Here is a 15,259-nt window from a genome sequence, read left to right as displayed (position 1 = left end):
AAGGCCTTTTTCTTCTTTTCTTTTCTTTTTTACTCCTTGCCTTAATTTGTGATGGAGATACAGGAAGTCAGGCTCAGTTTGGTTTGGGGAAATTGTGACACAGTCAATACCAAGCAGCCATTCCTTATTTGAACTCCTAAAAGCTGTGGCCTATACCTGATGCCAATTCTGCAATCTGTATTGGATTATTATTATTATTACTATTATTAGCAAGGTAATCTATTTATAAATGCCACGCCAGACCAGTTCTTTCCCAGTTTTATTTCACACTGATCAGTTGATGGAATATAATGGAAAGGCAAGGGAATGACAACATTTCATAACAGCATTGCACACTCCACTGAGAAATCTTGAGTGGCTTTTTAAAAACTTCATGAATAAAGAAAAGGGACAGAGCTGCAGAAATAAGTGTAAATTTAATTTTCCATTTCTTTCAAGGCACCACATTATTTATTATGCACCATACCATAGCTTCAGACCTTTCATGTTAGTAGGAGAGGTGCCAAAAAAGGGATTATCTGCTGATTGCTTCTTGAAGAGTCAGACAATAGCCTCTTCCTATAGTTTGCAGGAGCTGCAAATCAAACCAATATTTTTCATATTATCTATTTATACTTTAAACCAACGTTTTTCAAACTTGACAACTTTAAGATGTGTGGACTTCAACTCCCAGAATCCTCCAGCATGTTTGCTGGGAAATTCTGGGAGTTGAGGTCCACACATCTTAAATTTGCCAAGTTTGAAAAACACTGCTGTAAAACATTGTCCAGTTGCAGCAATTCTTTTTGGGTCTTTCTAGCAATCCTAACCTCTTGCTGGTTGCAATATTCCAGTTCTAATTTGCCAGGTTTTAACTTTCTTTATTCAGTTAATGTTAGTTAATCTAACTTCTCTAATTTATAGAAGTTCCAGGGCAATGGAAAAGGTGAATATCCACATCCAGTTCTGCTTCACTTTCTTATAAAGTTCAGAGAGATCAGCCATTCCTGGAACTCTACCTATTTTCAGGGTTTTGAGCATGTCCTTATCATGTGGTTTTTACAAACTGTGAGATTGTGATCGTGGTTATGTTTTTATTTATTTTATTTACAAATTGATATGCCCATTCCTCATAAAAAATTATATAGGCAATTCACAAATAAAAGGTACAAATCCATGAAATATAAAAACAAAACATCCACATCAAATTATGAGCAGTTTAAAAAAGAGAACAGCAATATAAATCAGCAACAGCAAACACAAATGCAAAGAATTTGAAAAACACTAAAACTAAAGTATCTGGAAATTAAAAAAGGCTTCACTGGGACTGAAAAGATCCCCACATTAGCACTAGGAAGTCCTTTCTGGAGCAGGCACCGCAGCTGGAATGCCATCATGGAAAGGGATTCTACCTTACCTCTTTTGGCAGTAACCAGTCAGGTGTATCTGGATGGAAAGAGTCCTTTAATTACCATGCTCTGAAGTCATGTGAAATTTTTAATAACAACTCATTCAGAGTGGTCTTTTGGAAATCCGTCTTGATACAATCCAAAAGTAGACATGGTACAACTGTAAAGTATGCATGTATGTATGCATGCATGTATTTTTCCATTTTATGTATCCAATCATCTCAATATAAGACTCTGGGCAGCTCACAAACAATAAAAAAAAGTATAAAAACACCAAAACAATACAACAATTTAAAACAATATATAAAACCATATAAAAACTATATAAAATTCATAGCCAAAGTAGTCAGCATCCATCAGCAACAATCAATACAGACACCACACACGCTCAACCACACTTCCAGGTCCCCACACCTGTTGGCAAAATCATGTTTTCATGGCCCTACAAAAAGCCAGGAAGGTTGGACCCAATCTGACCTCCGGGGGATGATGCTGTACAGGGCAGGAGCCATGACAGAAAAGGCTGTCTTCCTGGGCCTCACCAGACAACACTTCCTGGCTGATGGGACCCAGAGCATACTCTTCCTACTGGACCCAATGGGATGGGAAGGTATGATTGGAGAAGGTAGTCGCTCAAATAACTCGGTCTCATGCCATAAAGGGCACCTTGAATTGAACCCAGGAGGAAATTGGCAGTCAATGCAGCTTGCAGAGATTGGAAGCACACTTCCAGAAGTGTAATATGCACCAATCAAGGGGTGCACATAACTGCTGTATTTTGCACCAGCTGAAACTTTTGAAGCTTCACGGGCAACCCCATGTAGAGCGCACTGCAGGAATCCATATGAGAGGTGACCAAGGCATGAGTGACCATCGGTCCAGGAATGGGCACAACTGACGCATAACACGTAATTGTGCAAAGGCCCTCCTGGCTATGGCTGCCACCTGTTCTTCAAACGAGCCATGAGTCCAAAAGGACCTCCAGAGTTTGTAATCACAGAACTTTTAACTTCTCTGGAACAATGTAGGATTGGTTCACATGAGATCAGAAAAACATTTTGGGGGTGGGACACCTTGGAATGAATAGATCTCATCAAAACTATCCATGCAACAAACCCGAATTCTGCCAAACTCTGTAAGAAACTTTTTCTTAACAAAACATTTCAGTATGTTAAACATTACTAGAGGATGATATTTTCTTGTGCAGCTATTTCATCTCCATATAGCCGCACAGAGATTCTTATTTTAGCTCTTCTAAGTACAGGGAAATGTAGGCAAGCACATTAATAAAACAGGCCTTGTATTCTCAGTGGTGATCACTCTGCACTAACAATCTCTGGGCCTTACAGTTATTTTAAGTGACCTATCAAGGATAGTATTAGCAGATTGTGGGCAAATGCCGATTACTGTGCTGACTTCAACAACACCTAGGCACTTCTTTATATCTGAGCAATCTTCACTGAAAAATCATGTATTTAGCTTAAATAAGGCAACATGAAAATATTGCCCATTGCAATGGTTCCTATCACACAGTTATTAGGTGCTGCCACCCACAAGTAAATACACATTCAGAGAAGCAGTCTAGAGATGCAGGAGTCGTAATTGCCCTAACTGCATCTTCCTACTGTTTGTGATGCAGTTTGAACCACAGTGATGAGGCCTGGGTCCTGGAGCATGTTGTCAATGCAGGCTCCCTGATAGCACATGACAGTAGAGCAGTGTGCTTCCAATCCTACGCGTAGTAATATTCTAACTTCTCAGTACTGATAAATCACACCCAGACTCTATATACCGAGTCATGTATGCCATGTATACACATACGCAGTTAGGAAACTAGGTTTTCCCTGCCAGATGGTATGATTTCCAAGCAAATAATACTATTGACATCTCTCATTTGGAAAAGAAACCCTGCACTTTTATATACACCTCTGAACTACTGCAATAACTTCTGAATAAACATAAATAGAATTTAGCTTCGTGTCAGACTTTATTTCTATTAATATCTGTTTCAACTGGGAAAGGGAAATTGCAATTACTTGGTGTTCCTCCTGCACATGTTAATTTTTAAATTCTCTACTTAACTTTAAAAACTTAATCAGGCATCCATGTAGATTAATAAAGTATTTCAAACTAAAATGCTGGCCAATAGCTCCTTTATGCATCCGTGGTTGAGTTAGAAAAGAGAACGAACGTGATTAGAGCCCGATTAAATTTGTTAAGGGCTCTCTCATTCATTCTCTCTCTCACCCCCTACCCTTTTTTTTTTTAAGGAAAGTGTGCCCTTGACTTGCTTCCAAAGATTTTTCAAACAGAGAATGAAATTGTTAATCGCTTCTCTCGAGCGCAGGCCAAATGGACAATCTGTTTCCAAATGGTAACTTGTTGCCCTTTTCAACAGATATAAGCTTCATTAAAAGGAAAGAGTAAGGAGAAGCATTGTCTATGTGATAATGCCTTTGCTTTTTAAATCACACCATTGGGTTCTTTTGTTTCCAGAGTTGTTTTTCAATTGTAACCTGGATTCTAGAATGCTGTATCATATCAAGGGATGGGAAAGAAATCCATCATAAATTCCTTTTTCAGGTGTAATGGCATGAGACAACAACATGAAATCCATCAGAACAGATGAGAATACAATTTGCTGAGTTTGCTAGCTTAGATCTGAATGATTCTTCCACTGGAATGAACATTTGGGAAAGCTGCATGAAGAAAAGCATTATCTTGGATAGCAGAAAAAGCAATAAAATGTGTATATTATAAGTTTATGTACCAAAAAAAGTGTATGTTGTGGAAAATGGGGCACAAATATATATTTATTAGGAAAAGAAACATGTTAAAGAAAATTATATGACAGTTCAGGAGGTTATTTTAAAAAATATTTGCAGAAAATTTGATACAATGGAGCAGTACTTGAAAACATGTCATATTGATTTTATTTATATATTTATTTAATTAATTGCTCAAGCTTATATGCTGCTTCAGTTACAAACCAACCAAGTCTAAGTGACAGTAATGCCATCCACACATTTTTAGCCTTGATAGATATAACAATTTTCCCACTGGGTATTGATTCCCTCCTCTGGATGAAAGCCGGGGGGGAGGGGGGATTGGTTAAGTTGGGTGCATGGAAGAGAACCCTTAACAGCAGGTGAGAGCAGCAAGGAAGGATTCCTCTGAGTGTATGTTTGTGTGTGTCTTTGTGGGTGGAGTGGGGGAGGTGGGTACTGGACTCCCTGGTGGTGCTGAGAGCCAATGAAGCTGAAGTGCCTTGGGTGCCTGGCTCCCCCTCCCTGGGATGGATGAGATTGTGTGCTATGAGAGGTCCCTGGCCTTGGGAATTGAGGGGCCTGGATTGGGGGATGGTGCAGCCTTTGGGGGGATGCAGGTGGGCCAAAATATTATGATGTAATGAGCATGGGGAGATATGGTGGGAGATGGGGAGTGGGCCATTCTTGGGGAACGCAGGACCAATGTCTTATACCAGTTTCATGTTCCAGCTCCTTGATCTCAGCCCCTGAACCTGGTCAGCAGAACTTCAGAGGCCCTGGCTTTCGGCTGCTGCTTCTAAATGCCAGGTCAGTCTGCAATAAGGCCTCCCTCATCTGTGATTTAATCGTTGATGAGAGGGCTGACCTGGCATGTTATTACTGAGATCTGCCTGGGCCCAGAAGGAGGAGTGGCCTTTTCTGACATATGCCCAGCTGGGTTTTGGGTGTGGCGTCAGCCAAGACCCTGGAGCAGGGGTGGAGGTGTGGCAATTGTCAGCTGGGAATAACATACAGCTTTCAGGAGTACTGCACCACAGGTCACTGGATGTGAGACCCTGTTCATTAAGTTGGGCTCTAGGGATCAGTTGGGATTGTTGCTGTTGTACCAGCCTCCCTGCTGCATAACAACCTCTCTCCCTGAGCTCCTAAACTTCATCTCTGGGTTGGCAATGGAATTCCCCAGACTTATGGTCTTGGGGGACTTCAATTGCCTTCTCTGGGAGTGGAGACTGAGGTGGTTCAGGAGTTCATGGCCACCATGATGGCCATGTGTCTATCCCAGGTCATACAGAGCTCAACACGGGATAGTGGTCACACACCAGATCTGGTATTCCTGTTGGAGCACTGGCTATGTGATCTGAAATTGGGGGAGCTTTTGGTGTCCCCTTTGTCATGGTCAGATCATGCCCTCATTACCATGGGATTCTCTGGTGCTGCCATCCACTGCATGGAGGCTGGACCCATTAGATCAGACCACCCCTGGCAATTGATGGACCCTGATGGGTTTCAGAGGGAGCTGGGAGTTGTTCCTGCTGGTCTGCTGCATGGTCCATCTGAAGCCTTGGTTGCCACTTGGAATAAGGGGGCAGCTGAGGCTTGGATCAGATCAGACCCATGCACCCTCTCCCCTCTCATGGAACCCAACACTCCCCATGTTCACAGAGGAGTTAAGGGAATTGAAATGAGAAGAGACGTCTAGAGCATTGCTGGCATCCTACAGGGGACAAACTCAACCAGACATGGTTTAGAGCTGCTATTAAGGCCTACCTAGTGGCAGTAAGGGTGTCAAATTTCACCTGTTTCAGATGACACGTGCCCTCTTGGGTAGAGGGGGCTCTGGGAACCCTCTGCAGGGGTGTGCATGAGAATTTGTTCAGCAATTGTCAGACAAAGTTGCTTGAATTCACTCACAGTTGGAGCTGGCCTTGTTGCAAGTCCAGAGGAGATGCCTGGGGAGGAGTCTTGCCTGGTTATCTGGGAACGGTATGAACACGTTGGGCTTGATGAAGTGCACAGGGTCCTTAGGACTGTGAGCTCAGCCACCTGCTCTTTAGATCCATGCCCCTCCTGGCTTGTTGAGGCAGCCCAGGGAGTGTCACGTGAGTGAGTTCTAGTGGTGATAAATTCTTCTTTGAGTGGTGTGGTAAATTCTTCTTTGAGTCTTTCTTAAGGAGGCCTTGGTTCTCCCCCTCCTCAAGAAGCCATGACTAGACCCCACTATACACATTTTTGTCCAGTACCTAACTTCTCCTTTCTGGGGAAGGTTGTTGAGAAGATGGTTATGCAACAGCTTCAGAGGACCTTGGATGAAGTGGATTATCTGGATCCTTTTCAGTCAGGATTCAGACCCAGGTTTGGGATGGAAACAGCATTGGTCATGCTTTTGGATGATCTCTGGCATGGGTGGGATGGATGTTGTGCATCCATTCTCGCCCTACCTGATCTCTCGGCGGCTTTTCATACCATTGACCACAATATCCTTCTGGATCTACTCAGAGGATTGGGGGTAGGCGGCACAGTGCTATGCTGGTTCACCTCCTTTCTCCCAGGTCAATTCCAGTCAGTGGTGATTGGAGGAGAGAGATCCTGCCCTCAGCCCCTACTGTGTGGAGTGCCACAGGGTTGATGCTCTCTCCACTCCTATTCAACATCTACATGAGGCCATTGGGTGAACTCCTCCATCACCATGGGGTGAGGTATCATCAGGACACTGATTATACCCAATTATACATCTCTGCCCCTGGTGAATTAAGTGATACTCTGAACATCTCATCCTAGTGCCTGGAGGCTGTGAGGGTCTGGATGGGGAACAACAGGCTTCAACTGAACCCTGGCAAGTCTGAGTGGCTGTGGGCTTTGGGGCCCACTGGTTCTAGGACTATGCCATCTTTGGTGCTGGATGGGGTTGCACTGCCCCAAACAGACCCCGTGCACAATCTGGGGGTCCTCCTAGACTCAAGACTCCTGCTCAGGTGGCAGTCATGACTAGGAGAGCCTTCGGTTAACTTCATAAAGTGCATCAGTTGCACCTGTTCCTAGATCAAGGGGCTCTACTCATGGCATCATTCATGCCCTAGTCATTTCCCAGTTGGATTACTATAATGTGCTCTAAATGGGGCTGCCCTTGAAGGGTATCTGGAGGCTTTAGCTGGTGCAGAATGCAGCTTCGCAGACAGTTATGTGTCTTTCTAGAAGTTATACCTCTGCTCTGCAAGCGGCATTGACTACCAATCTGTTTCCAGGTCCAATTCAAGGTGCTGGTTTTGACTTTTAAAGCCCTACATGGTATGGGACTGGGTTATTAGAGAGACCACCTCTCCCTAATTACATCTGCCCATCCCACCAGATCCAGCAGAGAGGGCATGCTACAGGTCCTGTCAGCTAGGGAGCTCCACTTGGTGGGTCCTAGGCAGCAGGCCTTTTCTGCTCCGGCCTGTGCTTTATGGAACATTCTTCCCCCCAAAGTGAGGCTGGCTTCATCCCCTTTAACTTTCCAGAAGTCCCTCAAGGCCTGGTTGTGTCATCAGGTCTGGGGACCCCAGGGGACTGGTGAAATATTGAAATGGCTCCAGTGTAATTAACACCTGCTCTTCACCTAATATTTTTTATTTTTTGGTTTTATGCCTTTTATAACTTTAATGTTTTTAATAATACTTTAATGAATACAACTATTCATTAATACTTGTTTGTATATTGTTTTTAGCTTTGTTGTATTCCGCCTAGAGTCAGTAGTCTGAGAGGTGGACGGCCATATAAATATGACGAATAAATAAATAAGTAAATAAATAATAGTTCCTGTCCTAACTTATGTATAGTTCGAATTCGGAAGGGAATGGGATTTCACTGGCATTGAAATCCATGTTGGGTTTGGTTTATGAGCCTAACATCCTAAGGGGTTGAAGAGGTGGCAAGATCCTAGCACCAGTGGAGAAGCACTGGCAGGGTTTAAGCCTGACAATTCTTGCTGCAGTAAAAGTGTACCCTTTGGCTCCACTTCAGAATTAAAAAAAAAAAAAAAACCTTGCTGCGACATGGCCCTGTACCACAGTGTTGTGCAAATATGCAGTTACATCTCTGAAACATGTAAGGTAGAGAACCGTATTCCTGCAGAAAATCTATCTATGTGATTGCTAAGAGTCAACACTGTCTTGATGGCACCTAAACATCAGAGAGCCGTATATATGTAATTTTGCAGTAAATAATCCACTCTTTCCTAATAGATTAAAGTATCTCCCTTATCCTTGTTGTGCAAAACAAAACAGGTGCATATGAGCACCTATTTTATTTTTACCTGAAGAGACAATTGCACTTCAGGAGTGTGATTCTAATCAGGAAAAGAGCAGTCAAAAAGTTGAGTCATTTTTGCTTTGGGATTATTTAAATGTTCCTCCACCCACTTCCTGTCTATAGGGTGCTGTTTTTGTTAACAACTGAAAGGTATTTATGCATTGTTTACTTAATTTATAACGCATCTTCCTGTTTACAATTAACAATTTTACAAGCTTACAATTTGAAATAGCCCATGTACAGAAAACTATATGTACAAAAGAAAAGACAAGTAAAACATGAATAATAAAATAATTGCCTATTCAAGGTCTAGTGTTTGCAGATTTTCTAAAGCCAGAGAACAGGGGAGAGGTGTGATTCCTGAAGGAGGGTGCTGCGTAGCGTGGGAGCAATACAGGAGAAGTCTCTACCCCATGTGCCTGAGCCACACAAGTCATAATAGGAGAGATAGAGTAGGGATTTAAATGCCAGTATCAGAACCTTAAATTGCATCCAAAAAGTAATTGTTAATTTTATTCTGAATTGTTTACTTCACAAAAAAATGTAATCGCATCACTTGCATGTAACACTAGTCATTCAGTCCATGGACCTATTAAACTGTATGTGAAATATGGAGAGGTGCTCTCTTCTCTCACTAAAGTGCTCTGTGTCCACCAGTCTGAAAAACCTAAAAGAAATACAAGCAACTGTATCACTGGACAGCCATTCTCAGGAACAGTCAATCAGCCAAGCCACATTTTGGCCTACTGAGTAAGATGAGAACAGGTTTGCCACCTCTCCTTCTGAGATACAAAGAGCAGAAAGTCATCAGTGTTCATAGGCTCTTGGCTGTAATACTTAAAAGCCTTCCTTTGCATGCTGTTTTGCTATCAAGCAAATGCTGTGAGGATATGAAATGAGCCAGATAATAAACCGTTATTAGACTGTGAATGGCCGGAATGATGGAGACTGTGCATAACATTTTGATACTTATTTGAAAGCTTGTTTTGGAATGGAAATAGCTGTTCCCTTCTTCCTGGTGTTGGGTATGTGACTGCTTGCCTCACGCTCATTAGTCCCACTAGGGCACAAGTTCTTCATTACTTTTTTTCATATTTCAGAATCCCTTCAGAATCCTCACAAGAGTGAGGACAAAACTTGTTTTTCCCCTATTTGTGCCAAGTATTGTAGCTGAGAACTATGCGGCACGCCTGTACAAGGTAGCTTACTAGACTCAGGAATAAGGTCAGGGACAGGATCACAGTCAAGATCATCCTAGGAGAGCCTTCCCCAGTCTGACACCTTCTGGTTCTGTGGGATTATAAATTAATTGATTATTGTTCCTAATAATTCTTGCTATCCTCCAAATATAGTGGATTAACAGTGAATGTTCTGGTTTACAGTGATGCAGCTGGAGGGCACCCATGTTGAGAAGGCATTTCTCATGATTCTCTCCTTCCTCCCATAGCTAATTATGTCTATATATTTATTTCCTCTTCTTTTAGGTTAATATCAAACACTGCCATCAGGTTTTTGCCTGCCGTTAACCAGGTACACACTTTGCAGAAAGTTGTGCTGTAAGTTTTTTCCTGGATTCTTTTGATATTTTGGTTTTATGAGCATATACTGTGTATGTGTGTGTGTGAGAGAGAGAGTGAAAGAGGAAAAATAACGGAAAGAGAAATAGGGGACATAAATTAAAATGGATTTCATCCAAATTGTAGCTCATACAAATCTTCAACAAAGAAAAATCTCAGATTTTAAATTCGTAGTGCAAACGCGAATACAGAAATTAATACTGGATACTACATATTTGATTTCTGGGAACTCTGAGTATATCTATATCAATTACAAAAGTTTGAAAGTGAATATAGCTTCAAAAGTAAACAATAAATCAAATGAAAATGATCTGACCATGTAAAATTCTTTCTAGTAAGATATGGGTAACAATCAACATCATATGAACATACTTCCAGTTACACAGAGACACTTCCCCTCCATCTCTTTCTCACGTACCTAATGCCCTTCCCCAGATCTGCTTCAGAGAGCCCCTAGCCTTCCCCAGAGCAAGCTTTGGGACAAGACAAGGGGCTGCAGAGGGAAAGAGCAATTAATTCTCCTCATATCTGTTGCAGCAACAGATGCACGCCACTGGAATTCATCCATAAAATATTCCTGAAGACAATAAAACCATTTTTTGCATAGAGACAATGTACCATTGGGATTTTACACAGGAATGGGTTCCCAGAAGAAAATAGGATTTACATTCAAACTTCTCTCCCTTTAAAATCAGACTTTGAAGTTATCTTGTTAATTTCAACTTCTGTTATGCTGGTGGTGATCACAGCAGAGAGAGCTTTATGTGTGGTGACCTCAGGTTGGAGGATCAGCCACCATGAGGGAAAACTTTGGTGAAAACAGGAACCTGGCCTTCGATAAAATATGATTAGTTGTTATATACTGTACTTATTATATACTTGTACTTTGGTATGATTGTAATTATGCTTTAGCTAAAGTTTAAAGAAAGGGAGAAAGAGAGGTGTTGCCTTGCACCCCAACAACACAGTATAAAAATGCATATTTGTACCCCCCCCCTTTTCTTTTAATCGCAGAGATATTCAAGACAACATAAATATACGCAAAATTGAAAGAAATTCTTTTCTGGGTCTAAGTTCTGATCGTGTTGATATGTAAGTTACATCTTGACTTTTTTTTACATCTGATAATATATATATTATTTATTTTTGGCCTATCTGTATGTATGTCTAGCTTTAGCTATCACAGAAGTTTTAAAATTCAGATATATGAACTGCTATCAAATGTATTATACCTAAAATAATACAGTACTGAAAAAAGGAACAAGAAAGCACAAATTTCCCTGGCAAATAAGGACAGATTGGAACCTGAGCCATAAAAATTACCTTCATTTTTATGATGGCTGATTTATCCAGCTCAATCTCTTTTCCCACAGGATTTCCAGTATCTGTTTTCAGCATGTCCTATATAGTGCTGCCTTTTACACATCCTTATTTCCCCAAGTTTATGCTGCTTAACCTACATTTTTTAAAAATACAGATGCTGTAGTGGGCCTTGGATTTACTACAGCTTTCCAATTGATTAAATTTCATGGATGTGAAAATAGGCCTCAGCACTGAGAGAATTGAATTGCTTTACTCCTTTTTCATTCAGTGTCTCCCCCCCCCCCGCCACCATCTCTCTCTCTCTCTCTTTCTCAACATGGAGCACATTTAAAAATTAATGATGCTCCCATTACTTCCCCTTTTCACATGCCAAGACACTCTCATATCATTCAAGTGCCACTCAGAGTCAGCAGGATGACTTCTTATTTCCTGTCAGCTCCCAGCATTCCCTTCCTCCATTAAACAATGGGGAGAGCAGCTGATTATTTGATACACTTGTACATAATGTTAATATATCATTACTGGCTACTTAGAACCCTTTGCATTATGCAGGAACAGTCATGCCTTTTAGTAAATCAGCATGTAGCCTTGACACTTATCTGTGTGTGTTGGGCATTACTGAATATATGTGGTAAAGTAGATGTTTGCTTTCTCTCGCTATCATTATGAGAATGGCCAACATTTCCTTGTGTTATTTCCAGAAGATTCATTCGAAGATGCTTTCTGACCAAGGAAAAGTTATACAGAGTTCAGTCTAGGTGGTTTGGACTCTTCTCTGTCCATCTTTTCCAACAAAACGTTATGTGATCCTAGCTTTGTTTTATATGTACTTGCAGTGGAAGGGGGGTGGGTGGGATTCCTTTGTGGCTGTACTCTAAACTGCTAAAATAATGTATTTTTCTGAGTTGGCCAGGATGACCCCCCCCCCCCGCAAGATCCTGTCCAACTCCATAATACCGAACTGTAAGATTTCGGTAAGGTATTGCTGTGAGCAGTGCCTCTTAAAACCAGGCAAAAGGCAGTTGATTGAAGGCAAATTCAAGTGTGTGGTCTAATAAGGCCCACGTGATGAGCAGGGATAAATCTTGCATCTTTCCTCACTGAAAGGAAGGAAGATTTAAAAAGGCCCATGTGTGTAGCAAGAAGTTAATTTGCACTGCAACTGGTTATAAAAACAAGTCTAACAACTTACCTGAATCACTGCAAGAAATCCTATGACCCTGTGGATTTCTCGAAATCTTGTGAGAGGCATGAATTAAGTGTTAATGCTGTGACTTGACTCCCATCTTAATTAGTCACTTCATTTATTTATTCGTTTTATATACTGTCTTTTCATTCTCTGAACACTCAGTGCATCTAACAGTACAGAAACACAAGATGAAAATAATGTAATCATGAGGCAATTAAAACCACAAGTACTAACATCGTTTACATTTGATGGACTGGGCTGAAGAGAGATATTTTCACTGCTCTTCTAAAGGTGAAGCATGTCTGTCAAATACAATTCCTGAATGCCGTCACAAGCAGCATTCCAAGCAAAGGTCCTCTCCCATGTGCTCATAATACCTTCCTGGGCATCACCCAGCTCCCCTGCCCTACCTAAATATTTTTTAAAGTTATTTTAATTAAAATTAAATGCTTCCAATAAACATTTTTAGAAAATAAAATAATGGGTGGCTGAGCATAAGTGTGACCTCCTGCCCAGGAAAAGAAAAAAAAACCAAAACCCTGAGTGAAGCATAAAGCAATAAAGAGCGTCCTGGGGGCTAGAAGAGATGGTTGGCCTTACTTTACAACCTTCTCATTTTGAAGGCCCCTGGCAGCCATCAATAGGATCTCAAAATTTCAAATGTGCCTACCAACATTAGGAAGGCAGTACAATGTAAGTCATGCTGTAACTATAGAGTAAGCGGTTAATTTACATCTGTACTTATTACTGCTGTAAAGAAAATTGAAAGCTACTTCTTTATATTATCTTTCTTCCATTCTTTTTTCCTGCACTGTTGGCTTTCTCTTTTTCTTCTCTCTTTTCTTTATTCTAAATATTAGTTCTTGTTAGTTTTTCTCTTTCTTTTTAAAATTTTTAATAAAGTTATATATACTAAAAAAAGGAAGGCAGTATAGGAACACAATCTAAAGCCATGTTCACATTTTTAGCTGTCACACTTCAGACTAAATGAGCATCTTCTGTCTTCGTCCATAATATTTATAAAGATGTTAAACAAGAAGGCCCAGGAGAAAAATCTGCAGTAGCACCACTTTCCCTAATCTCTAGCCTAATGAGGAACTGCCAATGAGCATTATTCTAGCCTCTGTGAGAGCTTCCTGTCAGGAAGTAATTAGCTGTTGAATGACTTCTCAATCTGAAGAGCAGATTTGTTCTTTGGAGGTCCACCTCATGATTAGGTCTTCTCTCCACTGCCACAAGAGCTCATGTCAGGGCACTTGACGGTGAAGCTATATCTCTCTGGTTTGTCACCTCTAAAGGCATTATGGAAGGTTTTTTGGTAAGCTGTGATAGGTTCTGACATGTATTGAAGATGTGACACCAAAGGGTGCGTGCCTTTCACTGTCAAAAGGGTAATCTCCCCAACCAAGACCATAATTGATTTCCACATCAACCTTCACACACCCTCTCGGACCTTAGATAAGTGTATTGCTTGAATGGGCAGCTTTCGCTCTGGATTAGAGGCCAAGTGTGGAGGATTTCTGACAGTTTAATTAAATGATTCATTGTTAACCCATCACTCAGGCCTGCCACTTTGGGTTAAGAGTGAATGAGCCTTGCCAAGTCACAATAGGAGCAGTGAAGAAGGCAAATTATGCGGGAGGAATGATAAATATAGCTGACTGTAGTAGACTGTTTGGGACTAAGCAAGAAGCAAAGAGAGGGAAAGGCATATTAACTTCATTGTATCCTGAGGGACAAATTTGCAGCAGGCTTTGAGATCCCATGGGCAGACTTCCCAGGTTTTACTATCATTTCGTCATTTCGCTAGCACATTCCATGTCCAAAGAAATGGTACACCCTAACATATTAAATGCTTCCATAGAGGAGTGGTTAGGGAAGGAGAATTGAGATTGCAAAATGGTGTTTTCAGATGACCAAGAGCTAATTTGAATGGCAGGGACTGAGAACAGGGCTCACTAATAACAGTTTAATCATCTTTGAATGCCCTTATTGTAAATGATAAGCTACTGAAATATAAAGAGAATAGATCCCTGTCCCAATAGGTTTACAATCTAAAATTTGCCTCAGGAAAGAGAGACTAAGAGGAAAGTGGGGTAAACAGGTGAACAATGCATGCTCATTCATTTATACCTATTCATACTGTATCTATATCCTACTATAAGGAAGCATGAGTAGGTATAAATACATTATTTCAGCATACATTCTACCTCCATTTATCCTTGTTTCCATTTCTTTCTTCCTCCTCTGTGACAACATGTAGGTTTTTAATTCCTCTGGTAAGCAACTATCCTGTTTGTATTATGTAATATACTGATGGCAGATGGTGGTGATTATGCTGAACAGAACGCACACATTTGAAATTAGGCAAAATGGTAAGATTTGACTATACAATCAGATTTTACTCTAGGATACATCTGAAATTTTTAAGTTAGTATTCTTACTTGATGAATTGCAAGTTAATAATGTTACTTGCCAAAGTAATAAAACTGGTACTTTTACACTGAGAAAACAAAACAAATCCAACAATAGAAACAGAATGTTAGAAAAAAGCAAGTTAAAAGATAGTAGGAAATAGGAATAAATAGCAAATAGTTAGGAAATTCTCTCATAGTTTGCAACAGACAGAGCTCAACCATACGTCCCTCTAACCATAGCATGGACATATCTCACAAAAAGTTTTTAAGGGATATATCCTCAAGCAACAACAATGTTGCTTTTGTCTCA

General features: G+C 40.8%; 1 protein-coding gene across 1 annotated transcript in view; it reads left to right on the top strand.

Moving 5' to 3' along the window:
- Positions 1-15,259, top strand: part of FSHR (follicle stimulating hormone receptor) — a 90,674-nt gene that overhangs the window by 55,098 nt on the left and 20,317 nt on the right. Inside the window, exons 5-6 of the mRNA XM_088151484.1 lie at positions 9,928-9,999; positions 11,035-11,112. Of these exons, the coding sequence (XP_088007610.1) occupies positions 9,928-9,999; positions 11,035-11,112 (150 nt within the window). The remainder of the gene's footprint in view (positions 1-9,927; positions 10,000-11,034; positions 11,113-15,259) is intronic.

Source organism: Python bivittatus, unplaced genomic scaffold (assembly GCF_059951505.1).
Source record: "Python bivittatus isolate LINGU-HERP-01145 unplaced genomic scaffold, Pbiv_v1 ctg000020_np1212, whole genome shotgun sequence".
NCBI classification, from domain to species: Eukaryota; Metazoa; Chordata; class Lepidosauria; order Squamata; family Pythonidae; genus Python; species Python bivittatus.
The sequence above is the reverse complement of the archived record's forward strand: the minus strand, read 5'-3'. Positions and strand labels throughout refer to the sequence as shown.